This window comes from Rhinolophus sinicus, linkage group LG09 (assembly GCF_036562045.2).
Source record: "Rhinolophus sinicus isolate RSC01 linkage group LG09, ASM3656204v1, whole genome shotgun sequence".
In the NCBI taxonomy this organism is placed as follows: domain Eukaryota; kingdom Metazoa; phylum Chordata; class Mammalia; order Chiroptera; family Rhinolophidae; genus Rhinolophus; species Rhinolophus sinicus.
In genome coordinates, this window is record NC_133758.1 from 427,117 (window position 1) to 449,367 (window position 22,251).

General features: G+C 55.7%; 1 protein-coding gene across 7 annotated transcripts in view; it reads right to left on the reverse strand.

Annotated features, from left to right (window-relative positions):
• Window positions 1–22,251, reverse strand: part of NFATC1 (nuclear factor of activated T cells 1) — a 105,353-nt gene that overhangs the window by 19,349 nt on the left and 63,753 nt on the right. For 2 of the 7 annotated variants that reach the window (XM_074339801.1, XM_019715693.2), the window contains exon 9: window positions 12,005–12,387. The exons of 2 other annotated variants lie outside the window; for them this stretch is intronic. In XM_074339801.1, coding sequence (XP_074195902.1) covers window positions 12,005–12,387 — 383 coding nt within the window. Of the gene's footprint in view, window positions 1–11,697; window positions 12,388–22,251 lie in introns of all 7 variants that reach the window. 3 more of the 7 variants (XM_074339798.1, XM_074339799.1, XM_074339800.1) reach the window with 2 other exon arrangements.

Consider the following 22,251-nt stretch of genomic DNA (forward strand, 5'->3'; position numbering starts at 1 on the left):
TAGGAGTCTCCCAACTTTGTTCTTTGTTTTCAAAATTGTTTTGGCTCTTCTGGATCTTTGAAATTCCACATAAATTTTTGGATCATTTTGTCAGTTTTGGGGAAAAAAGAAAATCTGAACTTTCTGGATGTGTAGAATAATTTTGGTAGGGCTTGTGCTGATTCTATAGGTTAATTCCAAATGTGACCAGAATTAATCTTTCAAAATTTATCCAGGCTCATTTCATGGCCTGGCAGGAAATCTGTCCTGGAGAGCGTCCCATACACACGCAACTTGTGGAGTGTTTTACAGACACCTTTGAAGTCAAGCTGGCTTACGGTGTTGCTGAATTGTTTCATATCCTTGCTGATATTCTGTTAGTTGTCCTAACCATTATTGAGAGTGAGATATTGAAGTCTCCAGCTCTTATTTTTTTAATTGTTTTTCAATTTATCACTTTAATTCTGCCAGTTTTTGTTTCATGTATTATGGGGCTTTGTTGTTAGGTGCAAATATATTTATAATTGTTATATCTTCCTGCTCAATTTGTTCTACTCATTACAAAATGTCATCTGTCTCTAGTAACATTTTTTCAGGGGGTGGGGGGTCCTAAAACTATTTTGTCTGATATTAGTATAGCTACCCCAGATCTCTTTTGGTCACTATTTGCAGTGACATATCTTTTCCATACTTTTACTTTCAACCTATTTGTGTTTTTAAATCTAAAGTATGTCTTTTGTAGACAGCATAGACTTGGATCCTATGGGTTCCTGCCCCCCCGAATCTAGTCTCACAAACTCCACCTTTTTATTGGAGTGTTTAGTTCATTTACATTTAATGTAATTTGACTGGCAGGATTTACATTTGCCATTTTGCTATTTGTTTTGACTTTTTGCTGTTGTGGTTGGTCCTATGAGCTTTCATTAACACCTGCTTTTGTGTTAAATATATATTTTTCTGGCGTTATCATTTATATGCCTTCTTGGTCTTGTTTTATTTACTGTATGTATTCTAGTTATTTTTTTAGTGGTTCCTCTAGAGATTACAATATGCATTTTAACTTAAAACAATTTCAGATTAATACTAACTTATTTCTAATAATATATAGAAACTTTGTTCTGCTATAGCTTCCTTCCCTATCCCTTCTTTTGTGCTATTATTGTCATACAAATGACATATTTATATATCATAAGCCCATCAGCACAGTTTTGTAATTATTGTCATATATTTTCTTTTACATCAATTAGAAGAAGAAACATGCTTATGCTCTCTTTTTATTTACCTACGTAATTCTTGTTACCAGTGCTTTTTATTTCTTCATGTGGCTCTGAGTTACCATCAGCCTGAAGGACTCTCTTTAGTTCTTATTGTAGGTCAGGTCTGCTGGCAACATGTTCTCTGCATCTTTGCTTTTCTGGGAATGGCTTTATGTCTCCTTATTCCTAAGGCCAGTTTTGCTCCATGCGGACTTCTTGGTCAGCAGTCTTTTTGTTTCAGCACTTTGAAAACTTTATCCCACTGCCTTCTGGCCTCCAAGATCGCTCGGAAGTTAGCTGTTAATCTTACTGAGGTATCCATGTACCTGGTCACTTGTTTTTCTCTCGCTGCTTTCAGAACTGTCTCATTTTCTTTGACTTTTGACAGTTTGGTTATGGTGTGTCTAGGTGTGAATCTTTCCTACTTGGAATTTGTTAACTTTTTGGATGTGTAGAATAATGTTTTTCATCTAATTGGGAAGACTTCAGCCATTACTTTTTCAAATATTTTTTCCTGCCCTTTTCTCTCGCCTCTCTTTCTGGATTCCCATCATGTATGTTTGTGTACTTTGTGATGTCCCCATGTTCATCTTCCCTTTTCTTTTCTTTCTACTCTCAGACTGGATAATCTATTGATCTTCCTTCAAACTGTTTTTTTTTTCCTGTTGATTCTTTTAATTTGTTGTTCACACCCTCTAATGAATTTTTCATTTCAGTTACTGTACTTTTCAACTCTAGAATTTCTACTTGGCTCTTTAAAAAAAAAAAAAAATATTTCTATCTCATTACTGAAATTCTCTATTTGGTGAGACAGTTGTCATACTTTCCTTTAATTCTTTAAACATGGTTTCCTTTAGTTCTTTGAAAGTATCTATACTAGCTGATGTAAAGCTTTTGCTACTAAGTCTAATACCTGAGCCCTCTTGGGACATTGTCTGTTGCCTGTGGGTTGGTTTTTATCCTGATGTACGGGGCATATTTTCATGTTTCTCTGCATGTCTGATGATTTTTTGGTTGAAACTGAACATGACAGATAATACATTATAGCAGAATCAGCCCCCCCACCCCATGATTTGCTGTTACTATGGTCTCTTTTTTTCCTCCCTGTTGCTGCTTATTTGATGAGCGACTTTCCTGTACTAATTTTGAAGATTCTGTATTCTCTGCGGTGTGTGGCCACTAAATTCTCTGTCTCCCCTTAAAAAGAATTCATGTTTATATTCTTCCACGTGGCTTCCTAGGGGTTGTCCTCAGGTTAGCATAGTTTAAGTCAGTCGATTGCCAGTTGGGAGGTTTCTGTAAGTGCCTTGAGCCGTTAAGTCTCCCGCCTTTTGTCAAGGAGACCTGTGTACGTAGGCAATTCACAACTCGGCCTTGGATCTCCCTTTTGCTTGTGCAGGGTCTCAAGGGAGCCAGAGGTGAATCACTGGGACCCTCCTTTTCTACAGGTCTTTCCTGAGCACATCTTCTAGAACTCCAGGAACATGTCAGTGCTTTTCAAACTCTGCTGTGCTCATCTAGTTGTCTGGTCAGTTTGCTTCAGTGGAGACCACAGTGTTGGCAGCTCCAATGGGCCTGATTCCAGCATCTGTCATTTTTGATGATGCCACAGAATGTGGCTTTTCCAGGGAGCTTCATGACCAGTCAAAATTCTGACTGTGCTGTGGGGAGGGGGTTTGAACGGAGCCCCAGAGAGGCCAGTCTCCTTCACTGTCTGTGAAGCTGCTGGCTTTGCACACTATGCTCCATGGATCCGTTGGGGTGAGGGCGGGGGAGGGGGAAGCAACAGGATGGGCTCCAGGTTAAAACACCACAGATCCCACTGTTCTTACCAAGGTCCACTTTTCGTGAATAAATGCTTTTCACTTGTTGCTCCTCTTTGGTTAATTTCCAGATTGTAAAATCATTGATTTGATAGTTTTGTCAGTATCTTTACTACTTTTGGGGGAAGTAATTCACCAAGGTTCTCTCGCCAGCTTTCTGGAAGTCCCACCTACCTCTAGCCCTTCTTATCAGAAAGTGCCTCAGTTAGTAACCAGACATCTTCTGACAAAGTAAAAATATATACTACATCCCTCCTGAGCTTATAAGGCCACCTCATGCTGGAAAGCTAGACTTGTGAGGCGTCTTTGCTCATCTTATCTCTAGGGGGGAAAACATTCAAAATAGCCGAACCTAGTCGAGTAGACAGACTGTGAGGTCAAGGTCGTGTTCCTGCTTCTGTCACTCATTAATTGTGATTCTGAGCAAGTCAGGGCACATCGCTCTCAGTCTCAGTTTCCTTTTCTGGCAGGTGGGGTTCACACTGACAGTCTACCCCACAGCACTGTTCTACGTGAACTGAGAGAATGTGTTTGAAAGATCACCTTGGGAAGAACCGACGGCCATGCATCCAGCACCAACAACTCTTCCTGCCGTCTGCGTTTTCTGTTTGTGGGCAACGACGCGTCATGTTGGACTGGGAACTTCTTCACCTCCGATGGCAGGAAGACAGTGTATGTACATACAGGTGCCCATGTTCTTCTCTGCCTGGACCTGATGGCCTCGGTGGCCCATCACTCACTGCTCCTCAGGCACACGTGTGCGTGCATCCACTATGTGTCGGGAACCCACTCAGAAGTGTCTGTGCCTGGCTGGCTCTCTGCCTGGAGCTCCAGGGGCACAGAGCCAAGGGCCTGGCTTGACTTACAGGGCCCTGGCTGCTCTTGGGCAAACGCAGTCGTCTGACAGATGTAGACAGAGCCCTCCATGCCCTGGTCACCACTCTCCCCAAAGAGACGCCAAGCCCTGATGGCCTATCAACAGTTGAGCTCTGTGATGGCAGCTATTATGCTTCTAAATACTGCTTTATGGCTTCACGCTCTGGTGACACAGCACAGCGGTATGCTACTTGCTGGCTCACAGATATGAAAGTGTCTGTGAAGAGAACTCACTCTGGAGTAAGAAAAGTGAAACGAACAAGCGTCAAAGAAAGAAAGAACACGCAGGGCGAGGGCCAGCACTGTGTACTGGTCTGAAACGAGGAAAAGCCGCTCGGAACTTCTGGAACGGCATTCTCCTCTTTGCAGGAGGAAAGCAGTGAGTCTGCACAGAAAGCCCCGCGTCGCAATCATGAAATGCTCGCACACCAGCACCTTCCTGTTCAGAGCTTGCCTGTGACGAGGGATGGCATGTCACAGACATGCCCCACGTTGCCCACACGTGCACTCGTATCTGAACATCAGCTCTCACTCCCTCTTGCCTCTCGGTGACAAGTGTTTCTCAGCACTAAGTAGCTCTAACTGGCACTGGCTGTTCAAGTTCCACAAAACCTCTTGCCCTCCCCTTTTGCTTTCTTTCTGTTCCGCCCCCGTTTCTTTCCCTCAAATGAATAATGTCAAACAAGTCTCCATCTGAAGAAGGAAATAAATTAAGACACATGATTAAGGGAGAAAGGCAGAAGGTTAATATTTGCTGAAAGCAACACCAGCAAACTCCCTTTCAAGTGCACAGAAAATAATTGTGCTGTAGAACGAGACTTTGATTAGAAACTCAGGGCAATTCAAAGCATTCCTCACTTATAGTTAATGCCCACACCAAGCACCTGAGAAAAGTGCCAGAACCCCACAGACGCCCAAGCTGCAGTGTCCTATGAGCAGAAGCAGCCCCCACCTAAAGGAAGGGACAGGGGATCCTCTCATGTCACAGCATGACAAGCTACAGAGCCCGGCCAGCACCCGCTGGGTCCACCATGGTGTTGCAGTGCCCTATTTACAGAGAAGCCGCCTCAGCAGGCACCTAGAGCCATCCTGCCGCCCACCTCCTCCTTCACACAGGGGCAGATCTGCACCTGCTGCCACCCTGGACGTCAGAGGCCGTCCGAGACACACAGAAGCCTGCTGCCTGTCACTGCCTCCAGCAACTCACAGGACACCGCTCACACCCATCAACTGCCCCAGTGGCTGCCAGCTGACAGTCAGCCTCATCGAGACAAAGACTAAGAACTGAAGGCTGATGTCCGCACGTCTGTCTGACCCGTGGGAGGCTCAGAGTCCCCAGAAGCTTGGCTCTGCGTCCGGTGTCGATGCTGGCATTCCAGTGGGGCACAGCCTGTGGAAAGGCTGCTGCAGCCCCTCGAGGTCCCAGCGCGGGAGGCAGCGGTTAGAGGGCAGCAGCTGCTGGCCTGGCCTGCACCCGCACCGCTCACGTCTGCCCCCAGCAGACCCCCCGCAGAGTGTGGGGCAACTTGCATGTAAACCGCTGGTCCAGACACTCACGGCAGTCCCCATGCTGGGGGGCGTGGTGTAATTTTCATGCCTCGACACTGCCATGCAGAGTCCACGTGCATTAAGGAAAGACCCTAATGGACTATTTCATGGCGGACTCCATCACCCGACGCGTCACATGGGAGCCTCAGTCCGCAGTATTAACGAGGCCGCGTGTTTGATCGCCGTCATACAGACCCTTTCAATCAGCGTTGGGCTGGGGAAGGCCTCAGACTTGGGCATGTGCCAGGTTCGTAAAACTTTCCATGAGGAAAGCCTTTTGTTGTCTCCCCAAGCAGCTTAAGCTCAGGAAAAAAGGGGAGGGGAGAGGGGGCTCGGCCCAGACTGGGGCGGACGGGGTCCTGGCTGCCTGGTCCACCTGCTTGTTGTTTTAATGACATCTAGAGCTCTGGAAACCCGAGACCTCCTGGGGGGACCTGAAAGGGCCGATTGTGGCGGAGGCCTCAGGGAGGGCGAGGTGACAACAGGGGGCTACAGCGGCAGACAAGCCAAGGCCTTGGGGGCAAGGGCTTCAGCTGCAAGCTCGAAGGAGGCGCTCAGTGTCAGAACAGTTGTGTTGGTGCAGGTCCCCTTCACACACGCTGGAGCACACGCTGTGGGTTCAGGGATATTGCAAACACGCTCCCGGCAAGTGCATGTAAATGGGAGCGCATCCCCTGACACATAAACAGTTATGCATGTGCATGCGTGTGGCGGGCGAGCTGCCCACTTTTACACGTCCGTCAGCCCAAGGACAGTCCCCTCCCAGAGAAGTGTGGCCGCACAGACAGCTCTCTACAGGGCAGTTCGCAGAAGGCCTATCAGAGACATGGCTCATGAAAAGCCTTTGTGAGTGTTTTATTAAACCTACATTTAAAATAACATGAGGTTCGTAAAACTAATCTTTGAAAAAGGTACTCTTGTTGTTCTACCATGATTGAGGTCTAAATCGATGGCCTAAATCTTATGAATATTGTTGAACCAAGAACAGACTATAATTGAAATTTACTTGTGGGCCAATTACCTTTGAAACAAAACCTGAGAAACAAGCAAAACACAAAGAAATCCTAAACAAGCTGGGATTCCCTTTGGGGCCAGTTCACAGGGGGAAATGTGGAAAGTGCATTAACCTTTCAGGTCCTGGAGTGTCACCCAGCAGGCAGAAACCCCCTTGTTGGTCTCTAAATAATGCAGGTAATGACCGTTTATGTCCCCCAATGCCCCAAATCACTGGCACGTGCCCTAGTATCCGATTATCGCCTTCTTAATTCCACGTTCCTAGAAACGGAAACAAAGCCCAAATACTGTGTTTCCCCGAAAATAAGACCTAGTAGAAAAGAAGCCCTAGCATGATTTCTCAGGATGACATCCCCTGAACATAAACCCTAATGCGTCTTTTGGAGCAAAACTTAATATAAGACCTGCTCTTATTTTTGGGGAAACACGGTAAAACACCGGTTCGCATGTGAGATGAGCTTCTTGTAATTCCTCCCTGAGCGTCAGGAGCGGCTGTGAGGACCCCACACCGAGCTGCTGGCTTCCTGGTGGTTGAGAAACACAGTTGGAGGGTCAGGCCAGGGGGACATGACTGGGCTTCCTGACTTATCTGTCACCCTGGGAACGGCCCACCCCACACTCAACTGTCTCTGCACTCCCCTAAGTGACATGTGGTTGGGTTCAGTGCTATAAATCGCAGCACTTGGGCCCACCTGGAGGACAGTGAGGGCCTGGCCATGGGCATAAGAGAGGGAAACACGCGAGGAGAAGAAAGCAGGGGGACACCTGGAGTGCAGACCCTGCCACAGACAGTCAGGAAGCAGAGGTGCCGACCCCGGGATGTGATGGAGGGAACATGACCCCACCGACCCCACCGCCTAACGCGCTCCCCTTGATGAGCCGGTCGGTTCAGCTGCCCACCTCTCCCTGTCTGTGAAGCAGTGACGATTCAGTGCCTGCCTCTTAATGCAAGGCTGCCTGCAATGAATGGCATTTAATTGTCTGACTTAGTTTTCTTGCTGTTGTTTCCATTTTCTCTGCCATGCGCCTTCCTGGGTTTGGCTGTACATTCCAACCCAGACACGCAGGGGCCCGGAGGCCCTGGAGCAAGTCCTGACCACCACCCCACGCCACCAGGGCCCGGGTCCAAACTTGTGACCCTGCAGAGGCCGGGAATTCTGCACTGCCTTGCACTGTGGCAAGAGACACGGTGACATGAAGCAAAATGCATACTGAAAGGAAACTCCTCTGAGCTCACTTAATTAAAACTAAGCCGGGTGCGGGTGAGGGAAGACGGAATATAACTGGGTTGAGAAATCAGAGCACAATAAGGTGTTACAACTCCAAAGGTTACGTAAGCACTGTTCTCCGAGGTGCCCTCAGCAGTAGCACCAGCAGGAGATCTGCTTCAGACCCCGTCCTGGCAAAGGCGGCCACGCTGTCCGAGTCCCCTCAGCGCCCGAGCGCAGCCCCACCGAGGCAGCACCCCGCCTGGCCCGGGGCTGAGCTCCAACACACCAGGCACACAACAGTGGACGGGCATCCTCCACAACCTTCCTCTACCCACAACAAGGAGTTCTCACGGTGCCCCTGTCGGACAAATTCCTCTTCAAAACTTCAGTTATGTCGGATATTAAAATGGGGGCAGCAAAGTGTCAGGTTTCGTGTGCTGACTGGTCCTCCAAGCGATACGGAAGCATCCGACCGAGACCCACACCCACCTCACTCTCTCCCACCCTCCCCGCCAAGGAGGCACCAGTGCACTAAACACCCTCAGGACTTGGAATGGAGGCTGGGGGCTCTGTGCTTGGGACGCGGCCTGGATTCTGCACCAGCAGTAGGGGTGGGGGTGTGTGAGCAGCACAGCCGTGGCTGCTCTTACGAGAGTGGGTTCAGGCTCTGAGGACTCGAGTTTGGTACAAAGACCCTTCCAGCAGCCCTGACTCCTGGCGGACGGTTCGCCTGCACTCTCGCAAGACACGGGTGATTTGCCCTCATGCCCACCACACAGCCGAGACCATCCCGAGACTTCTGGGAAGAGGCAGGTCCATCCCGTACTCCAAGCGCCTGTGGACTCTGGGAGACATCAGCCTCCAGACAGAGCAATAAACACTCCACGGGCTTTCCTGACAGAGATGGGCACCCAGACCGGACAGAACCCACGGCCTCACTGTCAGCAGCGACCTCCCACAGGTCACAGGCCTGTGTGTGGGGACACGCTCCAGCCCTCAGCCGGGCGCCCAGGTGGGGTCAGCTCTGGAAGGGCCAAGGGGGCAGATCAGGGTTTGTCTGGAAGGGGCCCAAGTCCAACGCTCTTAAGGAGCCCCAGGCTTTCCCAGTGTAGTTTTAGCTGAGGACCAGCAACCAAGTGTCACGTATGGGGGTGGGTGCACGAAAAATGTGCATATTTATACAAACGCACTGAATGCTTTCTAGGGAGGCCTCTGGCCCACTTACCTGACCCCCAAAATGAACATCGCTGTGCTCTCATGGTGGAAACTGAACAGCTGTGTTTATAACTGGCCTGGCTCCGTGGAGACTTAGTGGGAATAAGACCCCTAAATTTGGCCTAGGATGGAGCCCCCTGGGCTGGGCCACAGGACCACGGGTAGGACCTGGCGACAAATGACGACGGCTGCTGCCAGGGGAGGGCATGTCGAAGCCAGGGCAGGGGGTTAGGACAGGAAGTGACGCAATTACTTCCGTGTTTAGGAGAGAAAACTCTGGTCACAGGGAGAGCGAGGCAGAATATTCTGGGGGAAACATGAAGAAGTGACGTCCTGTCAGAAAGCAACCGTACAATGTAGGTGAGAGACGTGGGGACCCCGAAGTAGAGGACACAGGTGCTTTCAGGTAGGACCTCCAGGACTGGAGCCTGGTGTCAGCGGGGGAGCGTGACAGGGAGGGGCAGGGCCGCGCGCCTATCGGAGGTGCCAGGAGGGTGTGGCACCCAGAGAAGCAGGACGGGTGCCACTGTCTCGCAGGGAGAGAGTCCTGAGCTTTGGCTGTTCGGGGCGCCCGCCAGGCTGACGGGGCAGGGACAGCCGGCAGAGGCTGCACCGTGGGGGCTGGGCCATGAGCTCAGCACATGTGACAATCCCCCTCCCGCCCCCTACACAAGAGGCTTCAGCCTGGACCGTCTTACTCAGCTTTGACCTAAGTGAACCAAGTCCACAGGGGCCCAGATGCTGGCACGGAACCAGGCACCGAGTGCCCCCACACCCCCCACACTGGCACCTCTCGAGGGGCAACAGCAGCACTCGAGTCCACTGGGAGCACACTCCCTGCACACCCTCCACCCCCAACAGGCCACACTGGCCACGGGACACACTGCCCACTCGTCCAGCCTGGCCTGGAAGCAGGGAGGCTTGTGCAGGACAGGGAGGAGGTGAGTGGCCTCCTGTCTCCCAGCCTCCAGCTGGACTGTACCAGAATCTCTGAGACAAGTGAGGGGCAGACAACAGGAGCGTCCAGCCTTGGCCGGAAGCTGGGAGGGAGGCATGGCCCACTGGCTCCACGTGCGCCCAGCAGGCGCCCAGAAACATGGCCTCCTCGTCCTGACCGTGGCCGTGGACCTAACGTGAGCTCAGGGGGACAGGTTCGATGAAACCTGACCCTAGAATGGAATGTCCACAGGAACGTGGCACCACCTCCTGGGTCGTGACACCCTCCTCAGGTGCCAAAGGCAGCTGTGGACGCAGTGTGGCCCTGAGGGAAGAGGCCCTGAATCCTGGAAGTGGCCTTGGGGCCTGTGCTCCGAGGGTGGGAGGAAGGCAAGCCCAGAGCCAAACTACAAAGGGCCTGAAGGGCTCAACAGCTACGGAGCAGAGTTATCTGAAAGCGCAAAGGTGGCACGAGGAATGAGCAGGAGCGTTTGGGGCCGTTCTTGCCCGAGCAGATGGGAATCTGTGAAACCCGGAACCTTGGGACGTTTGTCCAGCCTAGGGCGACACTGGTGTTTAGTGGCTGCGGCCAGGATTTCAGCCCTAAAGGCACCTGTTTCCAGGCTGGCCTGCCCCCACCTGGAGTGCACAGGGTCATGTCCCCCACTGTGGGACAGCAGCTGCAGAAGTGACTGCTCTCTGAAAGGATCCCTGGGACTAAAAGGGCCGCTGAGAAACTCACAGACGCAAAGGTGGAGAAACCATGACATTTACTGACACACCTGTCGTGGGCAGGAAAAGGCCTGTGACTTTCGGCTGTTATTTTTGGGGAAAACGGCTAACAGAGGCTCCGAGGCCTCTACCTGGAGGCCCAGGGTCTAGGGCCCCTGAGTCCGGTGGCATCTGCTCCCGGCATGTTTGTACCTCGGTCTGGGAAACAACTCGCACGTGGGGAAGGTGGTCTGGCTCCCACACCAACAGTCCACATGTGGCCCAGGAAGCACCCACTGTGAGCAGGTGCCACCGAGTCCAGTAATCCAGGTGCAGGCAGCAGCCGGCTGTCACTCAGGGGAGCCGCGCCTCGTCCCCACGGAAAGGGCGACTCGTTACCATAAACACGCTGAGAGTAACAACAGGCATCTGTGTTCTCATTTTACAGAAAGACCTTGGTATTCAAATCCTTACACCTCTTAGCCTGCCGCTGACAGGTGTCCCTTCCCAATCACACTAAACGTACCATGTCCGGTGACGTCTCTGCACAGAGAGCACCATGTGCTGTGCTGGGGAGAAGACCCCACACATGGGGGTGCAGAAGCCACCCTGTTCTTGTCTTTTCATCGAGCTCCTGACAAGACCGTTACAGCACTTAAGGACTTCACACAGCGGTACAAGCAGAATGTTCACCACTATCAGCTAAGCCATTTTGCTTAGAATTGTTCACTCAACTAAGGGAGCTCTCAGCTCGCTGGTCCTGAAGCCAGGCTCCCAGGCGGCTGGTCTCCTAAGGGGACGTCTCCGCTCGCGTTAGGCAGCGCTTAGTGGGGTCTGGCCCGCACACCTGGGCATCCTGAGGTTTTGGCTGGTGTGGCCAGGACAATGTTCCCTGAAGGTCTACAGTCACAGGCACCCGCCGGGACCGGTGGCTGAGGTGACGGAGCAGAGAGAGCCACGCGGCGTGTGGCTGACACTGCCCACTGTGAAGGAGCCGCCAACAGCAGCAGCGGCGCCCCTACAGACACCACAGGGTGCTCTCCTCCGCCTGGCGGGAGCTCGCACACCCCTCCGTCACGCACTCCACACGGCGCCAGGCTGAGCGCACCTGTGGCCGCGGGCACTTACCGTCGTCCAGGTACAGCTGGTCCAAGTCTTGAGGCTCTCGCTTGACCGATACGGGGATGGGGGCCAGACTATGATTACTGTCCTCACGCGCCTCGGGCAGCGGCAGAGGCCCGGTGGCTGCAGACTCTTTTTCCGGAACTTTCGGCAGTTGGTGCTGCTGGTGGCCCATCCCGGGTGGGCGGGTTGGGCTGCAGGACTGCAAACAGGTCGGCTCTTGGGTACCGGACGGTAGTGGAGAGGAGGGGCTGTTGGGACAGACTGCTGGCTGGCGACCCGGGGAACAGCTACTGCTCAGCTGTGGACTCACCTGTGGCTGCAGCAGAGCAGGGGGCGGCTGCTGGGGGGAGCCGGGGTGCGCCCCCACGGGTCTTGGCGCCTCCTGACCAGCGAGGACCCCTCCGGCTGGCCGCTGAAGTCCGAGGGGACTGAGGCTGGGGCTGGCCATGCCCTTGCTGTGGGGCGCGGAAGAAAGACTGTGGAGCTTCGGGCTGGCACTGGGTGGCGGCGACATCATGACGCTTGTCTGCGGACAGGGCGGGAAGCCAGCCACGAGGCAGGACCCCGGGTCGGGCGGCACGGTGAGCTGCTGGCCGTAGCACGGCGTGGGGAGTGGGCTCAGGCCCTGGCTCATTGGTCCACAGGTCAGGGCAGGTTCGTAGTCATCAGTGGGCTCTGTTTTTATGATTGGAACTGTGAGAAGGAAAAAAAGTTAAATAAACACAGGCTGCCCATGGGTGCGACGGGCGGGCTGTGGCAGAACACCCTCCGAAAACAAACAGCGTCCTGACTGAGTCCCTGTGTCTGTCTCCAGCCTGGTCCTCCCACCCAATTAAAGAAAAGGGCGTGAGTCATGGGCTCCGGAAAACTGCAGCTGGTTCTAATACTGAGAGACTATTTTCCTTGGACTCTCCCCCAGCACTAATGTGCTATAAAAATCCATTTGCAAACTGCAGTGGAAGCTCTGGACCCAAGGGCCCATGGATTTGTAGTAATCAAAGCGAAAATTTTAACTTGGATGTACTAGTGCATTTCTGCTGCTACTGACACCCCGTCTGACAAACGTCTGCACATTCGGTGCAGTTGAACACACAGTAAGATGGCGTTGAGGGGTCGGTAAAGATCCAATGGAAACGTAAGTGGCTGCGCGGCCGGAGAGAAGCCTTTAACCACGAGGAACGGAAACCGCTTTCACGCGGGCGAGATGCCACCTCCCCGTCCCGCCCCCTGGTTTCCGCTCCCAAAGGAGGAGTTGTGTGGAAACAGCAGCCAGCCAGGGATCCAGCTTCTGGAATGTCCCGTCTGTCCTCGCGGGGACGCGGACAGAGCAGGCGGAGTCAGGCCGGCTCGGGAGGCCAGGCAGATGGAGAACGCTGCTGTGGGCGCAGGCGGACGGACCGGGCACCTCCGTGCCTGCAGGGCGCGTGGGGAAGACAGCCGGCTGTCAGCCTCAGCCCGGCTCCATCTTGACCCTGGGCCCACCGGCCCTCGCTCACTTCCTGTGGCCCCGTTTCCTCTCTGGTTTCATGCCTCATGCGCCCATTGACAGACAAGACCTCTCAGTGGCCACTGCTGAGAGTGACAGGAGTAGCAGCACACTTAAATTCACACAGATGCCCACTCTGCTTCTGGTGAGTGCAGTGTGGACGAGCTGTCATCAGGCCCGCTAATCCTGTGTGCTGGGGGGGAGGGTGCTGGCGGCGGGGACGCCCCTGCAGTCAAGGCCTTTGGGCCTGTGTGTGGCCCCAGCACAGACACGAGACCGCAGCCTAGGCCCAGCCTCCTCCTTAAGTAAACGAAAGCCTGTCTACGTTTGGGGAGAAAACATTTAAGGAAGGTCTTGAGCAGCAAGTGTGCTCGCCGGCTCTCCAGTATGGCAGGTGTCTGGTCCCCCAGCGGCTGGGTGAAGACGGCTTTGCGTGGCCACTGCTCTGGGCCGAGTGCCTCGTCTCTCACTTGAAGACGACACCAGGCTCGATGGTGAGAACGGTTCCAGGCGTGTAACTCAGAATCTCCAGCCTGAGCTTTCCGTTGTGGGGATTCCCAGCGGGACTGCGCTCTCTTGGCTGGCTTGGCTTGCTGGTTGCTCCCAGCCAGTACTCTCCTGGCTTGGCCCATCTCTGAGGTGTTCTCGTGCACCAAGTAGGGGGTGCGTGTTTCAGGGTGACTGGATCCTGGGAGGTGCTGACCGCAGAAGTAGTTAAGAGGCCTCCACCCTGACCTGCAGGCAGAACCATGGTGGGTCTGTGAGGTCTTCAGGTTGCAAGGAGGACACACGGCTTCTGCCCTGGGGCCCGGCGTCCCCAGCGTTCTGGGACGGGCAGAGTCCAGCGCCTCTGACCTGGCAGTGCTGGCGGGGGTGGGAGTGCCCAGGGGAGAGCAGCAAGCCGAGGCAGCCTTCCCACCGGCTGGCCGTGGGGAGCTGGGCAGCTTCTCATCAGCCACCCTGACACCCTGTAGGGCTCTGCTCGCTGCCAAGAGGGGCCGGGCGCCTGGCCTGCCCCGTGCCACGGTCACGCTCGCTGCTGGGGAAGGGCGCTCTCTGTTTCGAGTGAGCGCTGCTGGTCAGGGTGCAGGACAAGGGGCTAGCGTCCCGGTGGAACTGTGGTCCAGAGACAAGTGCCACTGGGGGCAGAAGAGTCAGGAGCTGGCTGTTCCCAGGGGTGGATTTTCTGTCCCATGGCGGTCACATGGCGGTCCAGCCCAGCGGTTGTGCTTCCCTGGGAGGAGCACACAGCTCTAGAGGGTACGGCTGTGTCTGGCAGAGCTTGTCTCCCCCGTGGTGGGTGTGTAGATTCTCCACGTGCTCGTCCCTTGTCGCAGAGGCCCAGGACCCTGGGGGTGGCACACACTTGGCTCGGGCACCCAGGACTGCTGGGTGCGCCCAAGGCTCCGCGTGTCTGTGGGCCCCACGTCTGAGAGTGTGTGGAAAAGCACTTGGCTTTGTCAGGTGGCACCTGGGAAAGGCCCCGCCCCAGGATCTTTCCATGACGTCCCAATCGACACACCAGTGACAGGGCCCCTGCCAGGGAGCAGCCCAGCCTCGGGGTCGCCAGCCCTGCTGGGTCCAACCTCCCTGGTGCAGCCCCCCCGACCCCGTGTTTCTAGGTCCACAGACCGGCAGGTGACACTCTGGACCTGGGGCTGCCAAGACCCAGACAACGTCCTCATGTCTAAGAGAAAACAGAGCTGCCGCCCTCTCACTTCACACTGGCAAGTCGAGCGTCTGAGGCGGCCTCCACTCCAGCAGCGTGAACGACAGCCTGTCCCGAGTGGCCTGCGACAGCCTTCAGGACAGTCCCCACAGCTAGCTCTGTGGGGCAGCTCGCGGGCCCCAGGCACGGCCCCAGCCGGACTCGGACGCCTGTTCCCAGCACGGTGTAAACCCAGAAATGGCAAATGGCCAAAGTCAGCCCCTGAGACCCTGGACCTGAGGGGAGGGGTGCACAACGGTCACTAAACCACCCAACGAACAACGGTGGCCCAGGTGAAACAACAGCCTCCCCATCCGAGAGACGCCCGTGTAAAACGCAGGCGCCCAGAGCGGCAGAGGTTAAATTCTAAATGAGTTTGGTCATTTTCAGAGTTGGTGATTGGCAGATTAAATTAAGGCCGTCGTGGGTTCTGACTACGCGTAGCGCTGGATTCTCAGCCAGGCACAAGGCCCGACTCCTCTCTTTCATAACGTGTCCTCTTACGCTGTCTGCTCCTCGCGACGCTACAGGTGTCGCAGCCCAAACAAGCTGCCGGGAAGCACTGCAGCATCATCTACCTGCCATGCGGCCCTGGCCAGAGGCCCAGCAGACGCCATCGGTGGGCAAGAAGAGCTGCTGTCAGCCTGCTCGGCCATCGGTGTCTGCCATCGATGGCCTGTCTAGCCCCTGGCACTGGCATTAGCTCCCACGTGAGTCTGCTCCCTAGGGTTCCTTCTGGGAAAGTGTCTGCATAGCCCCACCTGTGCTGGGGGCACCAGGGGTGCACACAGGAACCACGATATCTGACACCTAATGGCAGCATCAGGACCCACATTCTCACCAAAAGGGGGTGGACAGTAGACGCAGCCTAAAGCCATCGGACTGGGCCCTACCCCTGCCAGTCTCTCCAGCGACACAGCCAGACAGGGCCCTGTCTCTCAGACGTCACCCTTACGTCCGCAGCTGCTCCACACCTAACCCTCACCAGCAACGTGCTGCCCCTTCTTACAACATGGCCAGGGTCTGCACGCCCAACACGAAGCCACCCCAACAGACTCCCTTTGGGCATAAACACGTGTGCACTTAACTGCCGGCTGGGGGTGCTCCGTGCAAGCCCAGGGACAGAGAGTAGCAGGGAAGTGGCCGGGACAGAGCCACCCTGACGGTTCTGAGCCAGGTGGGGGCAGCGCCAGGTCAGAGCCGGACCACATGGCCGCAGGCTCAGAGACAGACATGCATTCTCTGCCAGCCCGGTCCTGGGGATGTGCCAGCACGGAAAATAAACGTGACGCTTCAGAGACTGAAGCCACAGTACCTGTTGCTCCCATTGCACCCACAGAAGCTTAAAGGTACCAACACATTGCGACTGTGCTTGCATGTAAACACAGTTCTGGTGTGGGTTTCTACGGAAACAAGCCCCTTTGTAAATCTGAGCCACCCAGGAGCTGTCTTCCGCGAGTGAGGGAGGGAAGAGGGTACATGGCACTGGGGCCACCCGGTCGCCACACTGCAGAGAGCAGTTTCCTTCGGGGCCTCACATGCGCTGTGAGCGTCCGGTTCCCTTCTCTGTGTCCACCGCACTGGTCTGGGCGGCAGGGGCGCTAACTGCCGAGCAGGGCCACATTATTGATGCTGCGTTTACAATCTGTGCTGGCCGCCGCGTGGAGGGTCGGCTGTGGCTCACAGGCGTGCTGTGCTGGAGGGGGCTGCGGCCGCCGCGAGTGGCTCCCACTTGGCCTGGAGACAGCCGGCGCCGATGAGACAGAGAAGCCACCACCTCAGCTCCTGCCAGTGTCTCACTGAGGAGCCTCAGTGTCTGCCCGGGAATGGTGACATCAGGGACGTCCTCGAGGCCTGCGGAGGGTCCATCCCAGCACTGGGACTCGTGGCTCCACAGCCAGACTGTGGCGTCTTCCCACCCTGGCACATGCACACGACGGTTTTGGAGTAAACGCAGACCATGAGAGTGGGCCAGGCTCTCCCCTGGGACCCCCACCCCACCTACAGCCCCTGCAATGGCACTCTGTGGCCAAAGGGCACTCCGGAATGTTCTTGGACTCATTTGGAAAGCCCCAAGTGTGGCAAATGGGCTGCGGTCCCCACATGGCCATGGCAGGTGGGAGGCACCTTCCACTCTGTGAGCACAGGCCTGTGTGCTGCCCACAGCCCCTCCGGCTATGCCGGCCACACTTTTTCTTTGCCTCCTGCTTTGCTTGGGTCGGTGCCTCGTCTGCATGAGCTCTGGCCCCGTCCTGTGGTCCACAGACAGGGCCCTGCCACTGAGCCTCACACAGGTGGTCAGAGCTCAGTGTGCACATGTCGCTGCTGGGGCTCAGCCACCCGTCCCACCCAGCCATACGCCCTTCTGAAACCTCGGAACTTGTCCCTTACAGTGGAGCAGCACATACCCAGACAAGCCTTGGGTCCCCCGCCCCAGGATGTCCAGGTCTGCAGGTGAAGAGCTGATTTTCACCCAGCCTTTCGCCCAGGGGTTTGGTGCATTTACAAATGGCCACCACTGGCTGTTTTAATTGGCGAACAGAACAGAAGCGGCCAGCAAGCTAAGTTGACGGTGACTCGGCCGAGATCAAAGGTCAAAATCGAATTTGGTCCCAATTGGCCTTGAACCCCAGGCTTCCACTTGGATGAACAGACAGTGGGCAGTCTTCGCCCCCACGATCAGGTTGGGGGCAATGTGATATGAGTCCTGCCAGGCAGTGGTGTTCAGACCATCCCAAAGCTTGTGGGCCATTACAGAGACCTCATTTGTCTTCCACTGTCACATGCTGAACGCACCGACCACTTTGCTGGGCGGCAGGTGGCACACGCAGGTGACGCGGTCTCGGCCCGTCACACCTGCCCGTCTGGGGCTCGTGCACAGCCTGGGACCCACACAGGAAGCAGGAACTAGTGTGCTGTTTAATTTCTCTGCAGCCCTGTCCCCTCGACTCAAAGGCAACCCCAATAACCCAGTTGTGAAACTGCGGCTGGGGCCATAGTCTAACCCAGGGGCGGCCTGAGGCCGAGGTAAATGACGAAAGGTCAGTGTTCTCTCCATTTGTGAGGGGTCGTTTGGGGACTGGGCCCCACTAAGTACCAGCACCTTGTGAATCCAGCTGTTTTATTCAGAATAGTGTGATGGGACTTTAAATAAATGTGGAATGGCAACCTGCTGTCTCGTTCTCCGAGTTCAGATTTTCCTGACCTCTGCAGCCCCGTCCCCAGGGCGGCACCTGGTCCTGGTGAATGGAGGAGTGAATGATCCGACCCGATCCTGCACGAGGACAGAGCAGACACTTGAGCTGTGTGTTTTCTGCAAGCCGTCCCTCTGAGCAGCCTCTGCTGTTTCTCGCGCACGCGTGCACTGACTGAGCGTATCAGGGAATGACACACAGTGTCCACACCTTGCTCAGAGGCCGACCCAGGATCGGCTGCCCAGCTCTGTGCCCTCAGCTTCCCACTGGATGAGCCTGGGTTGGAGTGAGTCCTACAGTCACCCGCCAGCTGGTGGCCTTGGGGCTGGTCACGTCACTCCCTCGGGCCCGAGTTTCCCAGCTGTAACACAGAGATAACATCTACCTACAAGACGAGAGGGACACACTGCACCCCCAGGAACAAAGCAGCTGGCACAGAGGCACCTGCACACCTGTGTCCTACAGCCGCTCTGGCCAGCTCTAGGCGGCGGGGCCAGGACTCAGGGCCTGGGAGCAGCGCTTGGAGCTCGCACAAGCCCGGACGCTGCTGTGGGCTGGTGCACGTCCCTCAACCTCACGGGTTGAGCCCTGACCCCCGATGCCGTGGTATCTAGAGACGGGGCCTTTGGAAGGTGGTTGGGGCTCAATAAGGTCATAAGGGGGCCGCTGAGCCCATGGGGAGTGGCCTCCACAGGAAGAGGGAGATCTCGCTCTGTCCAGTGTGCGTGCACAGTGAGAAGGTGGCTCTGCAACCAGGAGGGGTCTTCGCCAGGACCTGGCCATGCCGGCACTTCCAGCCTCCAGAACAGAGCGCGGTGAATGTGCTGTGAGGCCCCGGTCTGTGTGATGGGGGCCCGATGCTGTCACAGATTCCTCTCTTCATCTGCAGTAACATCTGGTCACCAGGCAGTAACGGGACCGAGTGACGTGACGTTCGCTAAAATGACCCGAATGAGGAAGGAACACAGGCAGCGGTTCCTCCTCCATGATGTCCCCTCACTGCAGAAGCACGTTTTCAAGTGAGCTCGACTGTTTCAGCTGGAATTACTCTACCAGGTACCGTCTAAGGCCTGGACAAAGAGCTTTTGTTCTAAACCCTAAAAAACAAAGATCACATTGTCTTTTGTTTGTTGCAAGACATTAAAGCCCCAGTTTTACCATCAACATAAACACCAGCAATGGTAACTTCAGGGCACGACTTTTTTAAATACCGAGAGAGGAAAAGCAGTGCCTGGAACCACCTGAATCGCAGCTCCCAGGAACAGGACCCGCCATTTCCCCAGGTCCAGAGCCAACAGTGAGGGCTGGGCAGGCCGGGGATGGATGGGTTACTGGGTGCGTGGATCACCGGCCCGTGACCGTGTGATGGAGGAGACGAGGTGTTGCAGCTCGAACGCACCCTCTTTCTTCGGGAGCATGCTCAGTGTTCCCATGCAGCTTACCCAGCCTGGGTGGCCCCAGGTTCCTAGGAAGGCCTGGTCTCAGCTCACGGCGGGGGCCGCCGCTACCTCACGTGGTCCTCACATCCAGCCTCGGGGGGGAATGGCTTCACCCCGTTTGTGGAAGTGTAAAGCAGCGGGCACAGAGACACTGATTGGCCCAGGCTCACAGGTGGTGAGCGCATCACTGGCCATGGGGCCAGGTCTGTGGCTACAGGTGTGCACCATCTGGTCTTTCCGGGTTCAGTGATGTGGGGACCTGCCTGCTACCCAATTAGGCTGATGGCAGACTACGGTCAAAACAGACCACACAAGCCAAAAAATACATCGATCGGGTTTCACCCAATCATTGCCAGAACTGCACTGGAAAGAAACATGATTCATCCGCAATGGGCAGCTTCCAAGCAGCTGTGCATCCAGGGCCGAGATTCTGTGTTGAGGCCCAGGGAGACAGTGGAGGCCTGGGAGGCCCTTGGGAGAGGTGTCCTGGGCATAGGCTGCCGTCTGGAGCTGCACGGGGCCTCGTCAGGTCTTCTGCACGGTGTCTGTACCCGTTTAGTGGGTGTCCAGCCTCCCTCCTGACTCACTCGTCCCTTTGTTTTTGGTGGCCTGTGGCTCTCGAGTTTCTAAAGCAGACCACCCTCCCTCCTGGGTTCTGTGAAGGAGCCCGTGGGTGTGGCTGCCTGCAAGTCCCTGGTCCCCAAAGGCCCTCACCCAGTCCCACCCTCTGAGGGAACGGGCCTCCTGACATGCTTCCTGAACAGGCAAGTCAAGTTCTTCCCGCAGGTTCGGAGCCCCGCCTCCCATCCGCCATCTGTCCCGCATCTCCTCAGGCGCAATCCACCCCAACTTCCAGTGCGCTCCCTGTGGTTGGAACGCAGGTCAGAGGGGTCAGGGTGGGTGCTGGTCCCCAAGCTGGGCTGTATGGCCCAAATTAGCCCTCAGGGTACACGCATCTCAAGTCTCCTCTAACTGGAGCCCTCTTCTAACATCCAGGGAGCCCCCCAAATCAGACCACCGGACGGGAGGTCAGCGACGTGCGGGCCAGACCGATGCTCCGGCAGCCGGGCCCACGAAGCTAAGACGCACGGAGGGGTGCACGAGAAAGCAGCTTCCTGTCACAGGAACGGCCTCCAAGCCCCGCCCACGTTCCTGTCACACCCTGAGCAATTACGCCACCTCACTCCTCCTGGGGCGCCTGGCGTGGGGGACGCACAGCCCTCCCAAGACAGCATCTGGTCCATGGGCTGGGGAGGGCCGGCACCCTGCCACACGTGGGCGGCTGACTCACTGCACCTCCATCACAGCGGGTTTAAAATTTGGAAAGAGAAATTGAAACACTGGACCCTCATTCTCTGGCTTGAGTAGCAAGAGAGCCAGTAAAACGGGGTTCCAATAAGAACGGCCGTCCTCGGTTATGTGAGCGCTAATGAGACGGGACATCAAAGGGTGTGCACAGTGCCCATACTCACAGCTGGCCACTGGCCCCACTCTCAACACCAACTCCCTCCCTTGGCCACTGGTTAGTACACAACTGAGCTGACTCAGAAGGTTCCAGAACGTGCACAGGAGCAGCTATCTACTGAACTGCCTGCCAGCGGGCGTCCTGAGTTCTCGGGGACCCTGCCTCCCTCTGGCGGCCAGACGTGCTCTCCTCCTCCTCGCCCCACGCCCTCCTGCTTCCCCCTGTCCCTCCTCGGCTTCATTTGCTGAGAAGGGAGCTCCCAGAACAGTGTAGGTTACAAGCGTACGCATAACCTGCTTTATGTGGAAGCAGGCAGTCTGCGATGGGGCACAGGTCCTGGGAGATCCCGTGGGTGGAGCTGGGGCCCCTTTGCCTGTGTCCCCTGCTCCTGTCAGATGGAGGAGGTGAGGACACTCACCCGCAGGGGTGGAAGTGAGGACCATGGGCTTTTGGGGCCTCTCAGGGACAATCGCGTCCGGAAATCCTGCCCCTGGCAGATGCTGAGCACACGAGGCAGACGTTCCTGGAAATTGATGGGCTAATTTATTGTGAGAACAGAGCTGCAGCCCTCACACGTAGGGGACAGGGAAGGGACGACTTCATGTCAAAGACTAGGATGGGCCAGGGCAACCTGGAGGAACAGCCCCCAGCGGTTCTGGAAAGGACGTGTGGTCAGACACCTCTCCCCACTGCAGGCCAGTGGTTCAAGCTCCTGGAGCCTCATTTCTTTGTCTATAAAACAAGGGACATTCAGGCGTGGAGGCCCAGGTGGGGCCCCAGGTGTGGGGCTGCGGGCGGGAGACCCAAAGGCCAGGTTCACGCAGCCTTGCGTCCAACTAGCCATGACGCCGCGCGGCCACCAAATGCCACTATTAAGACGTATGCTGATCCACAAAGGTAATCACTCTAGGATTAAACGTTCAAGCAGTGGATTTGGGAAAAGATGGGCCAAAACGCTCGGTGGAGAAGGCGGACCCAGAGCTCGCACGAGGACGAGGACGCTGGTGGGTGGGGGCTGCTTTTCCCAGGTTCTGCAGACAGACTCCAGCCACCCAAGGCCTGGGTCCAGCCCAAGGGCATCGGGACCCAGAGCCCTCGGGGCCACGTCTGCAGGATGTGTGGGGCGGGGCCCCCACATGAGCAGCCACAGTTCTGGGACCTGCAAAGACCTGAGCTAGTGTGGCCACACAGCCCCACAGCCCCGACTGGCTGGCTGCTGAAGACGCCTCCTGGCTGACCGGCCCCGCCCGCCACACAGGCCCCCA